The 18484-nt window shown below is 44.9% G+C and overlaps 1 protein-coding gene across 40 annotated transcripts in view; it reads right to left on the reverse strand.

The window, feature by feature from the left end:
- The window catches only part of LRRFIP1 (LRR binding FLII interacting protein 1), a 142514-nt gene that overhangs the window by 47061 nt on the left and 76969 nt on the right, over window positions 1-18484 (reverse strand). For 13 of the 40 annotated variants that reach the window (XM_067740116.1, XM_067740114.1, XM_067740082.1 and 10 more), the window contains 6 exons: window positions 13899-13916; window positions 10298-10345; window positions 8634-8678; window positions 7966-8016; window positions 4594-4632; window positions 987-1046 (listed from right to left, as the gene is read on the reverse strand). The exons of 7 other annotated variants lie outside the window; for them this stretch is intronic. In XM_067740116.1, the coding sequence (XP_067596217.1) occupies window positions 987-1046; window positions 4594-4632; window positions 7966-8016; window positions 8634-8678; window positions 10298-10345; window positions 13899-13916 (261 nt within the window). The remainder of the gene's footprint in view (window positions 1-986; window positions 1047-4593; window positions 4633-7965; window positions 8017-8633; window positions 8679-10297; window positions 10346-13898; window positions 13917-18484) is intronic. 20 more of the 40 variants (XM_067740084.1, XM_067740095.1, XM_067740094.1 and 17 more) reach the window with 6 other exon arrangements.

Here is an 18484-nt window from a genome sequence, read left to right on the forward strand (position 1 = left end):
AGAAAGTCCAAAGGCTGTCAGTGCAAAAGGCAACATAGATAGGAAGACACAGCCTTTAAACTGGGAAGATTTTTTAGTTTGGAATGAGAAAAGCTGAGCTGCAACAGAAGTGTATGCAATCCTGCATAGGAACAAGAAGGTAAAACCTGACTGGCCAGTTTCAGAACGCTAAGGGGGTGTCCCGTTACCGCTTTGAACCCTGAAAACATAATTTAAACGTATATATGATATTGCTTAATATAATTACGGCAAATGAAAAGAAATACTGTTTTATACAGCTAGTAAAATGTATTCCTACAAGAAAATAAATGAAGCAAATGCAGGAACAGGAAGATTTTAGATAATTTAATGTATAAGAGATCTGCGGCAGGTCAAGAAACTGAATTAAAATGTATCTGGTATAACCACCTGAAATCCCCAATGACTTCCTTGGTAAATCGAGACCTCCCCCACTTCTTACTGGCTGCCCTGCTATTGGTTCATTTCTTCTCCCCCCCCCCCCCCCCCCCGCCAGCATCCCTCAGCTCATCTTCTGCTTCCTTCCCTGGAGCTATGAGTACTGCGAGCATCTCAGTGGTCAGCAAAACACAGGCTCTAAGGTATGTGTCATTGAAATTACAAATGAGAGAGGTGGGCAACAGTGGAAATGTTGAATTTAAGTATGTTTGAGAGTGGAATACACTTCATATGCACATTACACACATACACCCAGGGCAATAAAATAATGAAGGAGCTAGTACTTAATTCGACCTTTTAATACCTAAGAGATTCCTTTCAATGTCGATCTCTTACCTTAACACTTAGAATGTTAGAAGACGAACAGTCTAACATTGCTAACCAACTGAAAAACATTAGCTTTCACTCTATCATGCACACACACACAGAACTACTATAACAGAAAATAACCAAAGAAGCTAAATTTAGCGATATTTTAGAAAAGCTTTGCAGCAACCTGTTTGAATTTTGTGTCACGCAAATTTACTAACCCTGCCAGATCTTCTATTCAGGGACTGGGATCCGTATAATTCTCCATCATAACCATTTGTCTGTTTCAGCGAAGAAAAGGAGAAAAACGGACATCAGTATACAAAGGCAGACACAGGTACAGATGAGCAGGGAAGAATTAGCCGGGTACAAAGTGAGTTTTTGGAGTGGAGCGGATGGACAGGGCCAGGGTAGCACACATCCCGGCAGGCCCCCCGCTGCCTCCACGCTCCTGATCTGCTCGACTACACCTCAGGAGAAACCAGCCCCGTCGGCGGATCACAGTGTCACTGTGACTACGGGGCACTCACTCGGGGACAGGAGGAAATGCCAAGTCCCCATGGAGTGAGGCGCATGGGCCTGGGTGCACTTGATTTCCTCGGCAGTTTTTGGTTCCAGTTTTGTGCTGATGATGCGGGAATCCCAGCCTGTGAGGAGCCTGGATGTCAGGCAACGTGGGCTGATGACTTCCACCTGAGTCAATTCGTCTTGCGTTCTTGGTTCAGCATGAAGTCCTTAAAAACCACGGCTCATTATGAAGCTGTATTCAGAAGATTCAGAGAGAGCTTCTACTCAATTTATAATTAAATGCAAACGTTCATCATGGAAAAAATGTCTATCATGGCAGTACATCCTCTCTATCAGTTGTTCATTCATCCAGTCCTCCTACTTTATTTTTCAAAGTGAAATCTGAGCACATATTTTATGAGTTCATAATTTGTTCTCCAGAAAAAAAGAGAATGATTAAGTTAAGCATATGCTTGTCTTCCTTCTCTTCCCAATTCCCAGCCAAAGCTCGGGCTCTAGAACTGCTCTCATTCATCTATAAGGAAATTTCCGCTGATTGAAGATAAGAGCCGCCAAGTGTCAGGGACATGACCAGCTCCTGAGACAGAAAAAGGAGGAGCAGTCCCCACAACTGCTAAACATGGAAGGAGATGCCAGGGGATCATGGACCTGAGTCCAGATTCCAAGTAGAAGCTTTGTCATATGACTTCGGGCAAGTTAATTTAATCCACTGGAACCTCTCTACCTCCTTGGCTGTGAAAACGTGCATGGTAATAAATACTTTACAAGGCCATTGTGAGGATTAAAGCTGCTTAGAATGGGTGCCCAGATCAGTGCTGACTGTATGGTTAAGTGCTTGGTACCGAGGAAGGACAGGATACGTTTCCTTGTTAAAAGTTCGGGGGAGGGGAGACGGTTCAGCACGTATTATGCAGCTGTGACGTCGATGAAGAATACATATATGGATTTCCGGGCAGATTATAAATCCAGATTCATGAAACCCTGACTATAAAACTGTGTACTTACTTGTGTTACAATTCAAAAGCAAGTCTATTCGAAGTTTCTAAATGAAAAAGAGTATGTAGAAATCCTTCAAAATTAAAATTTAAAACTATGAGTATATTAAAACATTTCTGAAATAAATTTGCTAGTAAAAAAACCTTTGGAGATTGGCAGGAATTTTTATTCAGTCTAATTTCCTTTTTTTCTCTCTCGAGAGAAATAATCTTGCATGTCAAGGACTCGTCTATCTCAGACCTCAGTCTTATTCCTTTGATATCTGTTTAGAAGCTAGTTTCTGGAAAAAATTAATATTGAAGGCTAACGTCAATCAATTTTAGACGACTTTCCCCTTGCTAATAAATAAGGAAGAAAAATGTATTACATATATAAAGCCTCTGGCTTTCCACTGTTGCTTATAAAATACATACTGCTGTAGATGGATTTCTCCTTTTTGATCTTCTCATTCTCTCATTTAGCCTGCAGCGTAAAGCAGAGGGTGGGTGAAGGTTGGGAGAGCAAAGGCCCTCCTTCAGTTGTCCCTTTCTCTTCTGGCCTTCCATGAAAATGCAGGAAAAACCCTTCTTTTGAAGGCTTTGTGGAACCACACTTTTCTGTTGTAATGAAACTCTGTCATAGAGAACGTATCCCTACAACGTACTCCCAAATGTGAAGACCTCACCAACAACATCTCTGTAGTGAGAAGTACTGTGACCTTCTTAAATAACACACCAACTTTCTCCTCTTGGGTAGTTTTTCTGTGTTGAATTCAGATGGGTGGAGCTGTTTTTAGTGGCATAAGAGGGTAATAAGGAGAGTTGAAAATTAACTGTAACAACATTAGAGTAAAAAGTCCACAGAAGGCATATATCACCTCCATCTTAAGTCAGGTCTCGGATGTTCACCCAGCTTTGTTTTACAGAATTGTTTTTCAACACTCCTCAGACCACCTGCATCCTGGTCACGGGGCGTGCTTCCCATCCCAGGACATCGGAATACCCGGAGGCCCGGGAATATGCATTTTAACAAGTTCCCCAGGTGAATCTTACATATAGTAACACTGAGAAGCACTGCTCTAAGACAGAACAAAATAAAGACATTCACCAATCAGCATTTTCTAAAAGAGGATAAGTCAGATATAAGAATAAGTGTCCCATCAAAACCTATTATTCTAATGGTAACGTGATTAGTCAGAATGCTAACGACTCCATGCAGTGCTGTCAAAGCATAACCAACTTCACGCGTGACCATGCAAAACGCAACTGTTATTATTTTCATGAATGGTTTTAGGTATTCTTCTACGGAGTCAAAAGACAGAGCACCTTCAAGGGCATTAGAGATGGGAAACAAAATAAGCAAGGCAAAACCACAGCTTTGAAGTGCAATCCTTGATGCACTCAATCTAGTTTTAAAGGGGAGGACAGCAGCCTCACCGGGAGACTCCGGGGACAAGCGTGCTGTGCCGATGTATGGTCCTGTTAATTGTCATCTTAAGGGTAAAAATATATTTTAAAAACCGGAGTTTGCTGGATATTTTTTCAATGCAATGGAATGAATGAAGCACAAAATCCTTTTGGAAAAAGTCCTTCAAGTGAAGAAGTGTATGATCTGCTATAATAATTTCAGTGCTGAGTCACTTTAATGCTGAGTGTGATTAATGCTGGTGAGATTACACTTTTCTTCCTTTTAGTGTAATTTAAGCTTACAGGTTTTCAGAAAGCATAAGGCGATCAAACTCTTCTAGATGGATGTAAGAAGGGAAATTCTGAATTTAAATCTAAAGGCTTCGTTTTTGTTACTGGATTTGGGGTCTTTCTCAAAGAGCACTTTCTGGCCAAAGAGCCATCTGGGACATTTAATTTGAAAGGATACAGATTAGAAAATAATCAATTTTTCATTAGATAAAATGACTTTAAATTCAATCTTTTAAAGGAAATGTAGAGGCTTGGGAATTCTTGATCTGATTTGAGTTCCCTGAAGAAGACCCATCCTTCCCATCTGGTGTCTGCAGCTGCTACCCCAAAGCCTGGCAGACAGCGGTGCTCACAGGCCACCGGGTGCGGGAGATGGTCAAGCACCCACACCTGGGTTCCAGACCCACCCATGAGGGTCAGAGCTGTACCCAGGAGGCTCTGGGAAGAAGAGAGCTCACTGTGGTGTGTGCACCTGCCCTCCGGCCCTCAGTCCCCAGGTAAGAACAGGTGCGTGGCATGCGTGTCTTTTAAAACAAAGGTGTACAAATGCTCATGAGATTAGTGGAAACGCCACAGGTTATTATCTCCCACGCAACACTATTAGGATCAGGCCACATGTTCATCTCACCCAAGCGTAGGGACCCCCGTACTCCAAGTCAGGCTGCGACTGTCAGAGGTGGGATGGAAGAGAAAAACAACACAAAAGAGTTGCCCAAAATCAATTAAAAAGCTACCTAAGGCATAACACAAACATAAAACAAAAAACAGGCAATCTTGAAACTCTTAATGAGATTCAACTATTTTCATGACTTCTAGGATCTCGTATGTATTTACAAACGCCATTGCATTAGCGTTACCATAAAAGCCATTAGCATTAAACGAAACTTCCGTGGCAGCTGTTGCCCTAATTCATGGAATCTGAAGCAGTCTGAGCAATCCTTTCTCCTCCTCTACCTAAAGCATTCTATTTACATTAGGCAAAAGGTCAACAGATGTGTCACTCTCAATTTTTAAGTAGAGAAAATTAAGTACTTATGATATCTAAATCTAGGTTTTCTGAGAATGTCCATACAAACGCTAGAAAAAAAAATTTCTTCTATTTTTAAGGGTTTATCATCACTGTCAGTGGAGTGAAGAAGGCCTGTATTTTGAGAAAGTCAAGAGATAAAAGATGGGGTCTTTGGGCTTCCCTGGTGGCACAGTGGTTGAGAGTCCGCCTGCCGATGCAGGGGACGCGGGTTCGTGCCCCGGTCCAGGAAGATCCCACATGCCGCAGAGCGGCTGGGCCCGTGAGCCATGGCCGCTGAGCCTGCGCGTCCGGAGCCTGTGCTCCGCAACGGGAGAGGCCACAACAGTAAGAGGCCCGCGTACCGGAAAAAAAAAAAAAAAAGATAGGGTCTTTGAACTTTGCAAACGGAAGATTTCCAAATATTAAAATATGAAAAACAGTAGAAACTGGCCCTACGCATTGATGGCCTGAGATGAGCCCCCCTGGCGGGGGAGGCGCAGTGGGGAACCCTGCCCGCCCACCAACCAGGAGAGGCCACTTCCGGGCCCCCGACGGGCTTTGGGATTGATGCTGTCACAGCACCCTGGCCCTGAGCAGGCCCCCTCGCTGCTCTGGGCTTGTTCTGTGTCTGTAAAAATTAGAAGGTTTGACTCTTATCCCCAGGATCCAAGTTCTCAAGGTCTATGATTTTTAATGAGACTTATTTCTTTAGATCAAGTGCGTCACAGGAAAGAGCGGGGGAGCACGCCACCCGGCTAGCGACGAAAACCCATCCACTGCTGACTTTCCACCTTCCCCCCGTCTCTTACTTAGCACCCTAATTGTGGAGCTCCTCCATAAACTTTTATATCCTAAAACAAATAGGCTTGTATCTTGGCAAAGAATGGTGTCCAGCACAGAAATTTAGCTCATTTCTGGTTAAAATCGTTGAAAATGAAATAAATGCTATAAACACCCAAACAACCACTAATAATACAATAGTTTTAAGCTTTTTGGGATCAGCTCTGAGAATCTTAAGAAAGTGACAGATTATTTTCCCAGAAAAATGCAAGTACAAACAAAATCTTGAATACAATTTCAAGGAGGATCGCAGATGGAAAATACTATTTTATTTTATTTTATTTATTTATCTTTTTGCGGTACGCGGGCCTCTCACTGCTGTGGCCTCTCTCGTTGCGGAGCACGGGCTCCGGACGCGCAGGCTCAGCGGCCATGGCTCACGGGCCCAGCCGCTCCGCGGCATGTGGGGTCTTCCCGGACCGGGGCACAAACCCATGTCCCCTGCATCGGCAGGCGGACTCTCAACCACTGCGCCACCAGGGAAGCCCGGAAAATGCTGTTTTGAAAGAGAGTTTGGGTTCTTTCTGCATCTCTCCTATTCTCCCTTGAGCCCAAAACAGTCAGGTTTTGCCCTCACTATTTCCATCAAAAGTGCCCTTGTCAAGCTCACCAACGTCCTGGCCAGTGGTCATGTGAGTCCTGTGCTCACATGATCACGCCCCTTCTCCTTGAAAAGGTATCTTCTTCATTTGGTTTCAGGGACCCGACCTTCTCCTGCACCTGCTGGACAGCTGTAATTTCTGACCCATGTCTACAGATTCTGCAAACTGAGTTTTGCATTGATAATGTTTAGGTTACATAAATCTTACTTCCTCTTGTGTGAATCATGTCAGAGGGTATGTGAGGAAGTTACAACTACATGGCTAAGGAGAAAGTTTCAAATAGCAAGGAAGCCCTTTAACTGACTTCACCTGTGAACCGTAACTTTCTGGCAAAACCACGATGGACATGCCTTTGGCAGCTTCAGGCCAATGACAGTTGTTAACAGCAAAGCAACAGTGTACAGCCATCCTTCGGTATCTGCGGGGGGTTGGTTCCAGGACCCCCCCAGATACCAGAATCTGCAGATGCTCCAGTCCCTTATATAAAATGGCGTAGTATCTGCATATAACCTACACACACCCTCCTGTACACATTCAGTCATCTCTAGATTACTTGTAACACCTAATACAACGTAAATGCTACATGAATAGTGTGGAATTTTCCCCTCTGAATATTTTTAATCCGTGATTGGTTGAATCATGCAGAACCTTGGGTATATGGAAGGCTGACTGTATCACCTTTATAGTTTATTGTTATAAACAGCTAAATTAAATGTACATTTGGTGCGTGTATAAGAAGGCTAGGAGTTACATCACGACTTAATTGCCACGGTGATTAAAAACAAGGCTTCTGCCCCATACAGTCCTTCCGTAAAATGGAGTGGCTGCGTCGAGACCGAATTATTACCAGCAGAGAGATGCAGCTTTAATCCAGGGGTAAACTAACCTGACACGCTCAGATTAATTCACTGACTTAAAGGACTAAGCAAAACACGTTTTTCTCTACTTCACTTCCCAAAGCATGCCTTGTTTTCAAGTATAATTATGAAGATTTTTGGAATGTTTAAGGAAAAATGTGTATTTGTGTTTCTCAACCATCAGGCTGTCAGTGATGAAGAGATTTCATTATAGCTGATGAAAGGAAAGGCTCCTGAGACCTCAGGCTGGACGGATTCAACGTGCCCCGGTGTTCCACCGGCAGCCTACAGCAGCTTTCAAGGAGCTATGGGAAACGTCACTGAATAATAGTTCCTTTAACTTGTAGTTACTTCAACTGAGATTCCAATTTGCTGGGGAGCTTGTGCACTTCCATTAGGACAGAATGAGCCTTCGTGCTCCCCTTCACCACGCTAGCAATGAGGCAACTTACTCTAAATGGGGCAGTTTTGTGATGTGGACCAACACGAAGAAAGGAGGACTTCCACTCTGGGGAGAAAGACACAACAAAACTGCTTACGCTTATCACTAATCTCTCTACATCACAAAGAGACATCCCACCATTGAACAGAGGCTACAGGGATAATGAACAAGAACTTCGAACGCAGGGATGGAAGGGCCAGGAGCGTGGACACAGACTGTACCATGCAAACTCAACCATCTGGTTACTGACCCTCAGACTTCCGCGGCTACCCGCTGACACGCGATCATCTTCATCAGACGCCTAGTAAAAAGAAAGGATGAAAACAACCATGAGGCGATGATGTAACAGACACAGAGAAACCAGTGACCAGCTCTGAGGGAAGCGGCTGACCCGACACGTGGCGGGGGGCAGATCAGGCCCCTGTGAAAATCTCAGTGCACGTGAGCCTGGGTTTTCGCCAAAAGGGCTTTGTTTGTGCACCTCTGCTTAACAGAAGACTGTTTCTGGATAACACGACTTTAACTTCACTACAGTGATGCTGTTCACTTCGCTGGTAACCTACAAACATGTAGCTTAATGCATATTACTCTGCAAATTATTCATGGGTATTTAATAGCGAAAAAAGCACTAAAACTGTCACGAAACTCAGAAAATTTTCAAACACTCACTCTCGCCTCACCAAAGTCAGGTCACAATGCTAAAGGCTGAGTTCACAGTCTTTGTTTAGGTAACAGTATCAGTGTTAGTTAATTTCTTTCATAAGTATCATTAAGATATAGATATAGATACAGATCTATAGATAGGTGTATATACATACAGACAGATGGATAGAGAGACAATTTATGTATTTCAGCCATTAAAACTGCAAATCAGACTTCAGTCAAAACGCCGAGGTAACGAATGAACGCAGTACTAACCGACGTGTTTCTTCTGGATCTACGGGAGTAGCGCTCACTGTCTTCCTACCAAAGCAACGGAGGAAACAGCACAGAAAGGTTAGGGCAGACACAGGAGAAGGCTTAGATACTCCATAATACAGTATTTCTGATATAAATGTCAAACAAATATTTTCTTTGCTTTTGCTTAAAGGCTTCAATTAAACCACTGGGGGAAAATGTTTTCTTCTAAAAGTGGGTGGGGGGCTTAAGCACACAAAGAATCAGCATATTTCATTTTGGCTTTAAAAGCAAGTGCGTGTTGGGTGAAAATCAGGGTCTTAATTTTTTCCGAATCGAATGTGGTCCATTTAAATCAGCCTACTTTTCTTCTTACGTTCAAAACCTTACTCACTTCTCTTCAGGAATTGGAAGAGAAATCACTTTCGTAAGAGATCCAATACGGATGCCACCCCATCTACCATATTTTGTGCATTCTAAGGTGCTCCATTTTGCATTTGGACGTCTCTGAAGTTGGGGCATATCTTATCATCAAAGTTGCTCACGATTATAATTAGCAACTTTCTGTTTCTTTCTCAGTGGTATATAGAACACTGACACATCTTTTAACTGTGTCTTACGACTTGATAAACGTACATCTCCCTGTGTCATATAAACTAGAATGATGGTTTACACATAACAGAGGTTGAAGTTAACAGTTTTTTAAATAGAGGAACTGTGTGCTCTTTATATGTCATCAACTGTTTTCTTTTATATTATACACAGATCTCTCAATGTTAGGTCATTTTATACTCCCTTAGATTATTTTATGTGTAAGGGACACCTAATAGGACAGTTCCATACTGGTCAGGTTCTCAAATGCTACAGGTACGTGATGATGTCCATGAGGCCAGTCAGCAAGGTGACAAGGACAGGAAGAGGTGGGGAGCACTCAGGTGGATGAATTCATGACAGGAGCCATGAAGCCGTGCTCCCTCGGGACCAGTGGACAGCTCTTGGAATCCCCCCTCTTCTAGAACCTCCCGCCAGGGGGCAAGATCTCCCCCTGGGAGGGTCGTAAGGACAGGGGTATCGTGAGGGGCGGGCCAGCTCTTAACCGACTAAGGAGGACAGCTAAGTCGTGCCAGGAAACAGGGTGAGAAGGTAAAGGAATTTTCTCACCAGAGGACAGTGGTTTCTCAGGCACAGCAGATGAGGTTGGGGCGGGGGGTACCCAGCAGCAAAGTATAGAGGTCGGAATGGGGTGACCGGGCAGCTGACTGCAATCGTGAGTGAAGGAATTGCAGCATCACGCGTCCCCCTGGATTCCAACTAGAGCTGGCTGGACCGGATGCTCATGGGAAGGTTCTCGCGCCGGGGCCACACGCCCAGCCTGAGTGTCCCCAGTGGGGAGTCCACTGCAGAGGAGATCGGGGTCCTGGTCGGGGTGGAGACCCTCACAAACGCTGGCCTGGAAGCTCCAGGAGTCAGCTGCTACTGAACAGACCTGACACCAGCCCTGGCCAGGGCACCTTCTAACCAGGCTTCACGTGGGATGTACACAACCAGGCCAGATGCAAGCACGCCCAGCAGGAAATCACTCAGTATCAAATTAGGGTGCAACAGGGATCTAGCCATGTAATTAAACTGTGGAAGAATCCAATTACAAACCATTCACGCTTTTCAAAATCAGATTCAAGGCCTACCATCCATTGCTCGATGTCGCCCCACTTTGTATCCAGCCCGTAATATTTCTACAGACAGAAGGGAAAGAAAATTAGGCAAGAAGTGCAACGGTAATCGCACAGGACACTGTTCGGATATGCATTTCCAAACTGTTGCCAAGCCTCGGGGTCAAGGTAGCATGCCAAGGCGGAGCAGGGAAGCACATGGTCAGGCTCTGACCCCCACGCGGCCTGTGAGCCTGTGAAGACAGAGCCTCCCGACCCGCTCCCTCGGGGAAGACGAGAGAGCCCAGGACGAAGCAGTCCTGGGGCGAGGGGGTGGCCTCCGTAGAGACCAGGAATTCAAACTGAGCCCAGCAGCTTTCAAGCCCCTCTGTACAGCTGTCCATGCCTCCGGAGCAGGTGTACTGCAGGAATAAAGCACGATTTAAGAGAAGCCAAAGCCATTCCCGTGCTGCTACAACAGGAAGGAGAACACCAGAGGAAAGGGGGAGAAATGGTGTGCTGCCCCTAGATTTCTAGTACACTTGCTCCAGCTATCTGATAGCCACGCTAAATTTAGGCCCTCGAGAATTTCTGGGCTGTGGACGTCTTTATAACATGCCACTGATGGCAAGATGACCAAGCAGGCTGTTGCAGAAGAGGTCTTGGCCCAGGGAAGAAAAGTTCTGCTTGGTGTTTTCTTTAGCCAACACCTCCATGGTTTCAGCTCGCCTGTCTAAACCGCAATGGCCCAAGTTAGAAACAGAAAAGCAGATTCAGGGTGGCTACTACTGTTACTAAATACAGCAATTCCAAATTCAGGTGGGAACCCAGGGAGACTCTCAAGTAATGGGGCTTTGCTGTCCTCCTCACTCTTCCCTCAATTTCTAATAAGAAAAGCAAGAAACAACCATCCAAAGCTCCCTATCGTATGACACAGATGGGATTTTCCTCTTACACGTGAAAAGCTTATCATCAGAAGAAAAAAAGTGGATGCTAGAGTACACGACAATTTTTGAAATTGTTTTACAATGACCAAAACAGGCTGCTGCTATGTTTGGTTCAGTTTCCATTTATTTTGATGGGCGGCCAGATTTAGAATATATATATGGCTCTTTGATGGCCTTGCCCCTTTCTCCTAGAGGCGGCAGCAAGCAGAAAACTGGAAGAAGAAAAGCAGGAGGGAGAATTTAACAGTGCTTTAAAAAGTCAAACAATACAGAACCTTAATATCCGGAGCACATAAGCCAAATCTTTTTCTGTAAGTTCCTTTCCTTAGACTATAAATCGAGAAAGGAAATAAACGTAAACACTTCCTAAAGTCACGTTTTAACATCCGTTTAAGTGAAATGCAACGGCTTAAAGCTATTCTGCATTCAATTCATGTTAGCCCCACTCTCACTGTCAAATTCCAGATATGAAAATTTGATGCCATCAACCCTCCTTTATCTCACGGCTTAACTGCAAAGACAGAAAGAAAAAGTGGTTTTTAAAAAGGAGGGGGCCTACAGAAATTGACAAAAAGTAAATTCCAAAAGAAGTCTGTGTTATCCGATTTTCTATTTCCATATTTCCCTTTTTGGCCAATTCTATACCCATATCACATACTGCACTCTACCTATTGCTCTTTTTAGGACAAAGATAAGAATCAGTATTTAAAGTCTTTCATCGAGTCCACAGGTGGCCTAATAAACAGCTGCTGTAACTCTACAGCTGCATCTCCACGCCATTCCATGGAGGGAGGACACCCCTGCCAACAGTAAGTGCGGTTAACGAGTAGTCCTGGTGTTAGCTGGCAGTGACAGCACGGCAAACTCTAGAAAGTGTAAGATATTGCACATGTAAACTGCTATGATTAGCCAGCGAGTCATGCAGAAGGAAGCAAAAGCCAGACGAACGCAGAAGTGCTCGACTTTCAGAAACAGCTTTGATTCCGCAGGAGAGAAACCGTGATGGATGCAGCCGATGGGCTGGAACAGAGTCTTACTGCTTCCTTTTCCGTTTCCTGAGTCTCCGTGACAAGGAAAGCCTTCCCTTCCCTTGGACACATCTTTATGATAAAAATGTGCATCTGTTTTCCCATGGAGGGCTTCCTGTGCTCCCTCTAGCTGTATTTGTATACAAATGACCATTCTGACGAAGTTCTAAGGGCGTATCCCTGGTGAGTTGGTGAAAGGAAAATAATCTTGATGCAGCACCAGATGGGAATGAATCAAAGTGGAAATGACCAGATAGGAGTCCCTTGTCTAGGTTTTAGGCAGTTATGTCCTGCTCTATCAGATACTGTGATGGTTCCCAGCCTTGTCTTTTTGTTTGTTTTTTTTCGCGGTACGCGGGCCTCTCACTGTTGTGGCCTCTCCCGTTGCGCAGCACAGGCTCCGGATGCGCAGGCTCAGCGGCCATGGCTCACGGGCCCAGCCGCTCCGCGGCATGTGGGATCCTCCCGGACTGGGGCACGAACCCGTGTCCCCTGCACCGGCAGGCGGACTCTCAACCACTGCGCCACCGGGGAAGCCCCCAGCCTTGTCTTTTACCTATGAAATTCCTACCTAGATTCTCTGTGTATGGGTTGGAGCTCTAGCTTCAATACACATTTCCAAGTGGACCCTGCAAAAACTAACGAAGTCCAAACAGATTCTGGCACCTACCTAACTGGTTTCTTAACACTCTGGGGGACAGTAGTTACGCAGAGTGAGAGAGGCAGGAAGGAAAGGCAATTTGGAACTGTAGCTGGTGAAGGAATCCAACAACAGAATTTTACATTTACTGATAGAGGGTGTTTAAGGGGTCGGCATGTTCTACCCTACGAAATTAAGTCACCTTGCTTTGATTTTCTTAGTTGCTCTCAAAGGCAAATATAGTCCTTCTTCATCTGTAAACTAAATAAATTTGTAAACACGAAGCTATTATAGGTGTCGTAAGTAACAACAATTCATTTTTGGGAAAGACTCACTGTAAACACTTTCTGTAAGTTCTCAGGGAACCGCTTACTCCTTCCTTCGTTATTGCTGGATCAGGAGTCACTGACTTGGTTGTTCTCCTCTTTATTTTCTGTGTCTGGCCTGCTCAGTGCATTTATTTCTAAACCTCAGCTGCTTTTACAAAATACTAGGAAACAGAGAATATTGGAGATAGAAGGCAGGTGTGTTTTAAGCTGTTGGATTTTACTGTTATATCACCATTTTCTTTTTTTACTCAGATTTTAAATCAGTATGTAATAATCTCCTCATGTATGGTAATATGCCTTGATAGCTTAAACCCTTTCTAATAAAATTATATGAGAGGATAATCTTTCTTTTTAAATATCTGATTTCAAAAGGTTTTCCAAACTCTGAGGTGTGATTTTTATTTTGTCTTAGAGTTAATTTTTCTTCTTCAACGATTTTCTAATTTCTTGAGAAAAGGGAGATGGGAAAAGCTTTCAGTACACAGAAATGTGTGCTGACGGCTGCTTTGCGTGTGGGCTGAAGTGGGGACCTAAGCATTCTTGTTCAAACCGATTCATAAATAAAGCAGTAAAAGAAGCAGTAAGAACTTCGATGAGTTTTCAATCAAAGGTGTTATTTCTGAAAGGTGACCAGGTCGTTGGCAAGGGAAAAAGAGTACATGCAAATTAGAAAATAAAGAAGGAAGAGCCTACCTTTTGAACCTGATAGATCTATAGAGGAGGGCAAAAGAAATTGGGAAAGAAATATAAAATCCAGTTACAGAAGTATAAACATCAGAAAGAAAGGTTCTGTAAGTACCTAGGAATATGAATAAAAGCCATATTGGAAAAAAGGTGAAAACTGGTGAAATATGAATGAAAAAAACCTCTTGAAGCCTCATTGAAATAATCAGTAATTTCATAACAGATTTTACCTTCTATTTTAGATATATTGGTGAAACACAGGCATGTCCACACAAGTCTACAAGAATCCTGCTACTATTCTAATGCAGAAGTTTGTATAACCTGTTACCGTTAATGGGAAAAAGAACTTCATCTTCAATTTAAAATTTCTTTTCACCGTGATCAAAGTTTAACAAAAAAGTACAGAAATTTAATTGGAAAGTCAACTGGTCAAATTCACAAAGAGTGAAGAAAGAGGCTTTCACATTCGGATTCATGCAGAATACGTGGAAAATTCAACAGATACAAACAGAATACCAGGAAAATTCCAGCCAAATGGAGTGATCACTGGAATATAACTGAAAAAAAATTGAAAAGCTTATTATCATACCTTGACATATTCGTTTGCTCTAGAGCTTCCTCCTAATTTTGTAGTAATCTCTAGGTAAGACTGAGATGTCTACTCCACCCATCCGTTCATTCATTCATTCAACAAAACTTTGACTGAGTCAGGCATTGTCCAAGGCACTGCCACAACTACAAGGCTTGAGACTCGGTGCTTCTAGTCCTACGTGGGTGAGCACAGATCAATATATTCAACACTATGACTACTGAACATTGTTCCTCCAACAGAAATGTTTATCAGGTCAGTAGCAACAAGAGATGCACTCTGACCATCATGAGATCACCTGGGCATCATACCACCATTTTTTTTTTCCATTAGTGTAGGTTCTCGAACAAAGTAAAAGGTTCACTCAGATTTCCCCAAGAATATCTACATATTCTCCTGAATAAATCCATTAAAAAGGAGCTCATAATCTTTGAAACAGCCCCCAAGCACAGCTAACGTAGTCGGTTCTCACCATCCGCACGGGTGAAAAGAACCATTCTGGGGGGTGCGGTGGGCGGCTAGGAGGGCTGGGGTGCCTGGGCCATCTGGATAGATCTGCAGCCGGCTCGAGGCCCCCATGTCCTCAGGGCCTGCTGGGGCTTGATGACAGGTCTACACTCCTCCAGCACTGATGACACTCTCATGCTGGCCTTGGAGGGTCCCAGGCACTAGTGTGGCTTCAACCATGACCCATCTCTGACACCCCCCAGTGGTGCTGCCAGCTTCTTGCTCTCCTGAGCCCCCAGCGACGGTCACTGCTCTCCAGACATTCACAGCCTACGTCTGCCTGCAGCCGAGCTGACCTCCTTGTTAAGGAAAGCCTTGGTCCTGCTCAGAAGCACCTGTGCAGAGACAGGGTGGCTCGCCGGCCGGTGCAAACAGGGATTGTGTTTCTCAATTTTTACACCAAAATATCAACCCTACTAGTTAAACACGGGTCTTCCAAAGCATATTCATTTACACTTAATCAACAACTTAAAATGCCACTGCCTGGGCTATCAGATTGTATAACCTCAGATTGTGGTGCTATTTCTAATAATAGGCCCGGAGATGTGATATGCAGAGGGGAGACCGAGGGATGTTGTCTGTACACCATCCTCAGTCCTAAAAGCGCGTCCCCAAACCTGCAAGCTTGTCTGTCTCCTCTCTCTAGATGTGCACGCGAACGCCCACGCGCACCCAAGGGCCCACTCGTGCCCCCTCCCCCAGCCCAGGACACGGGTCACGTCAAGAATCAGCTGGATGAACAGCTGCTGCTCCCGTGTTCTCGGTAACACTCAGTGGACACAAAGGTCCTTTCTGTGTTTATATGACAAGCCCTGAATCAGCACCAAGGAAAAAACTTGTTTTTCAAGGTGCACGTCTGCTTGCAAAACGCTAAGGACCATGTGGACCTTCCCCCGCCTTGGCGGCGAGTGGCAGCGTGCCCTCTGCCAAGGTTAATCCCAAGGGTGACACACTGACGCCGCCCTTTGTTTTCGCTGTTGGTCATACACTTGATCTGGAGGCAGAGGATGTAATGGGAAGCCTCCAAGCTTTGCAGCTTTTCCAGGTCCGGATCTGAATCCTGGCCAGCCACTCGCTCAGCTTTTGGGAAAGCTGTCTAATTAAGGTCCGTCTTCCTCGCCTGTCAATAAAACCCGGACAGACCCCTCTCCAGACTGTGGCAGCACCCAGTCCCGGCACCGCCACACGCCAGGGGCTCCAGGAGGTCCCTGCCAGGCCCCCCGCCCCACCCCAGATCTCTCTCTGACTACGAATAAAACATATGCGTATTTTATTTTAAACCTTTCAAATCCCTTTTTTGAGGAAGCAGACATACGCTTTAAATGGCAATGCGCTCCTGTCCCAAGCACACCGAATTTACGATAGCAAAACTGTCCTTTGTGTGAGTCAGTGCTCCTGGGCTCACACATCGATACAAACCACCGGGCAGAGCCGGGGCCCTCTCTCCATCCTCCAGGCCTCCGCCATCTGACTCTCATCACCCATGAGGCCTTCTTGCCTGTCCTGGCTTTCCCCACCTGCAGCTTCTTCATTCAGCACCTGCACTCACCCACCGTGCTGCCTGGAGTTACTTTCTCTGCTTCCTGCCTGACTGATACGGGCCCCCCACCCAGGGTGTCATTCTGCACCCAGATAATTCCCAGCGTGGGGCTGAGCCATCAGGCACATGGCCTGATCCTGAGAAAGGTCCCTGGAAACGTGTTCCCACGTCTGAAAGCATCTCTGCGGTGGCTGAATGCTGAGGGCACCCAATTAGCAAACTGCTTTTGTGCGAGACCTTCCAAGGAACTTGAATCACGACAAAACATTTTCATCCCTGTGAACCACCCGAGTGTCTTTACCGCAAGAATAAAGAATTTCAATGCAAACTATTAGACAGAGAATGGATAAACAACAAGGAACTACATTCAATATCCTGTGATAAACCATAAGGGAAAAGAATATGAAAAAATGTTTGTATATGTGTAACCAAATCACTTTGCTGTACCGCAAAAACTAACACAACACTGTAAACCAACTATACTTCAATAAAATAAATTAAAAAAAAAGAATTTCAAGATTCTAATGCCATCTACTAACCAACGACACTGTGTGTCTCACCGAGTGAGGCAAACTATGGCATTTTTAATCGGATTTCCCAGGTTTTAATCAGATTTTCTCTGCAAAGCCCGAGGTCCTTAGCAGGTACCAGACACCCCAGGGCAGGCCACGGTGCACAGGAGCTGGGCTTGAATCTCAGCTCCTGCCAGGCCAGGATACTTCAGTCCCTGTCCTGAGAGCACAGTGGGGCTCCCAGGGCCTGGTGAGGCTGCTGTGAGGGGCAGGGCTGTGCCTGGCGTGGCAGGCGGCGGGGGGACCCTCCACACGATCACCCCCTCCCCCCACCGACATCCAATGCCCATTTAATGATACCAAGATTAAATGGCCCTGACTTAGTTTCCCATCTTTGGGTAGCAACTGCAGTTTTGCGACTTGAAATATTGCAACTGAAGTGCAGGAGTTCAGCAGCAGATCACTCTGCAGAATTAAATGCAATGGGAGGGGACTTTCTTTGACTCCAAGGGGGAAAAGAGTGCTTTGCTTTGAAAGGAGGCCCTTCAAATAAATGGTTTCTTACTTAGCCGAATTCCTCTTAACTTTCATTTTCTAAATCAAGAACTTCTGCCAAAGAACTCTGTAACAGGCTGCTTTTGTTATCAACTATATATTTAATTCAATTCTGCCCATAATTAAGGCTAGAATATATTATAATTTGGAAGATAGATATGTATGTATATTCAATGCAATTCATTTTGGACTTGAGTTTGTAGAAATTTTACCTTTGTGAGAGTAACTTTCTCTCACTTGTGAGACAAATGATAAAATGATTATCATTGATAACACCACCAAGAAAACCAAAGGCAGGCCCCCTGACAGGTTCAAGGTCATCTTTCCCGAGTCCAGTGGTCCAGCTCCAACAACAGAGCGGAGGGGACAGCCACAGGCCACCAGAAACACTACCAGGCGGCCACTCAGTCAAATGTGGCAAAACCTGGAGGGGCAACAATGTATTTTGAAAAATTCTTCTTACAGCTCTTTTAAGGACTTAATATGAAAAAGACTGGGGGGTGGAGGGGAAGCAGGGGAAGCAGAGGAACGAATGAGCCTCTGCTGGAGCTGGAGAATGCAGCCTCACCTCGCAAACTGTGATGAAGCCACTGCATTAACCCCCGAGCTTCCCTGCCAGTTGGTTTCCAAAGCAGAGGGCAGGGGCTGGCAGTGTCCTACACACGGGGGCTTTGCAAGTAGCCACTGAATGGACAGGAATATTCTAAACAGACATTGTTGCCAGGCAGTTTGAAAAATCAATTTGCTATTTAAAATCTCTAACTTAGGGAGTTCCCTGGCGGCCCACTGCTGGGGCACGGGTTTGATCCCTGGTCAGGGAACTGACATCTCGCAAGCCACACGGCTCGGCTCAATCAATCAACCAATCAATCAATCAAATCTCTAACTTAAA

This window comes from Pseudorca crassidens, chromosome 6, assembly GCF_039906515.1.
Source record: "Pseudorca crassidens isolate mPseCra1 chromosome 6, mPseCra1.hap1, whole genome shotgun sequence".
Classification (NCBI taxonomy): Eukaryota; Metazoa; Chordata; class Mammalia; order Artiodactyla; family Delphinidae; genus Pseudorca; species Pseudorca crassidens.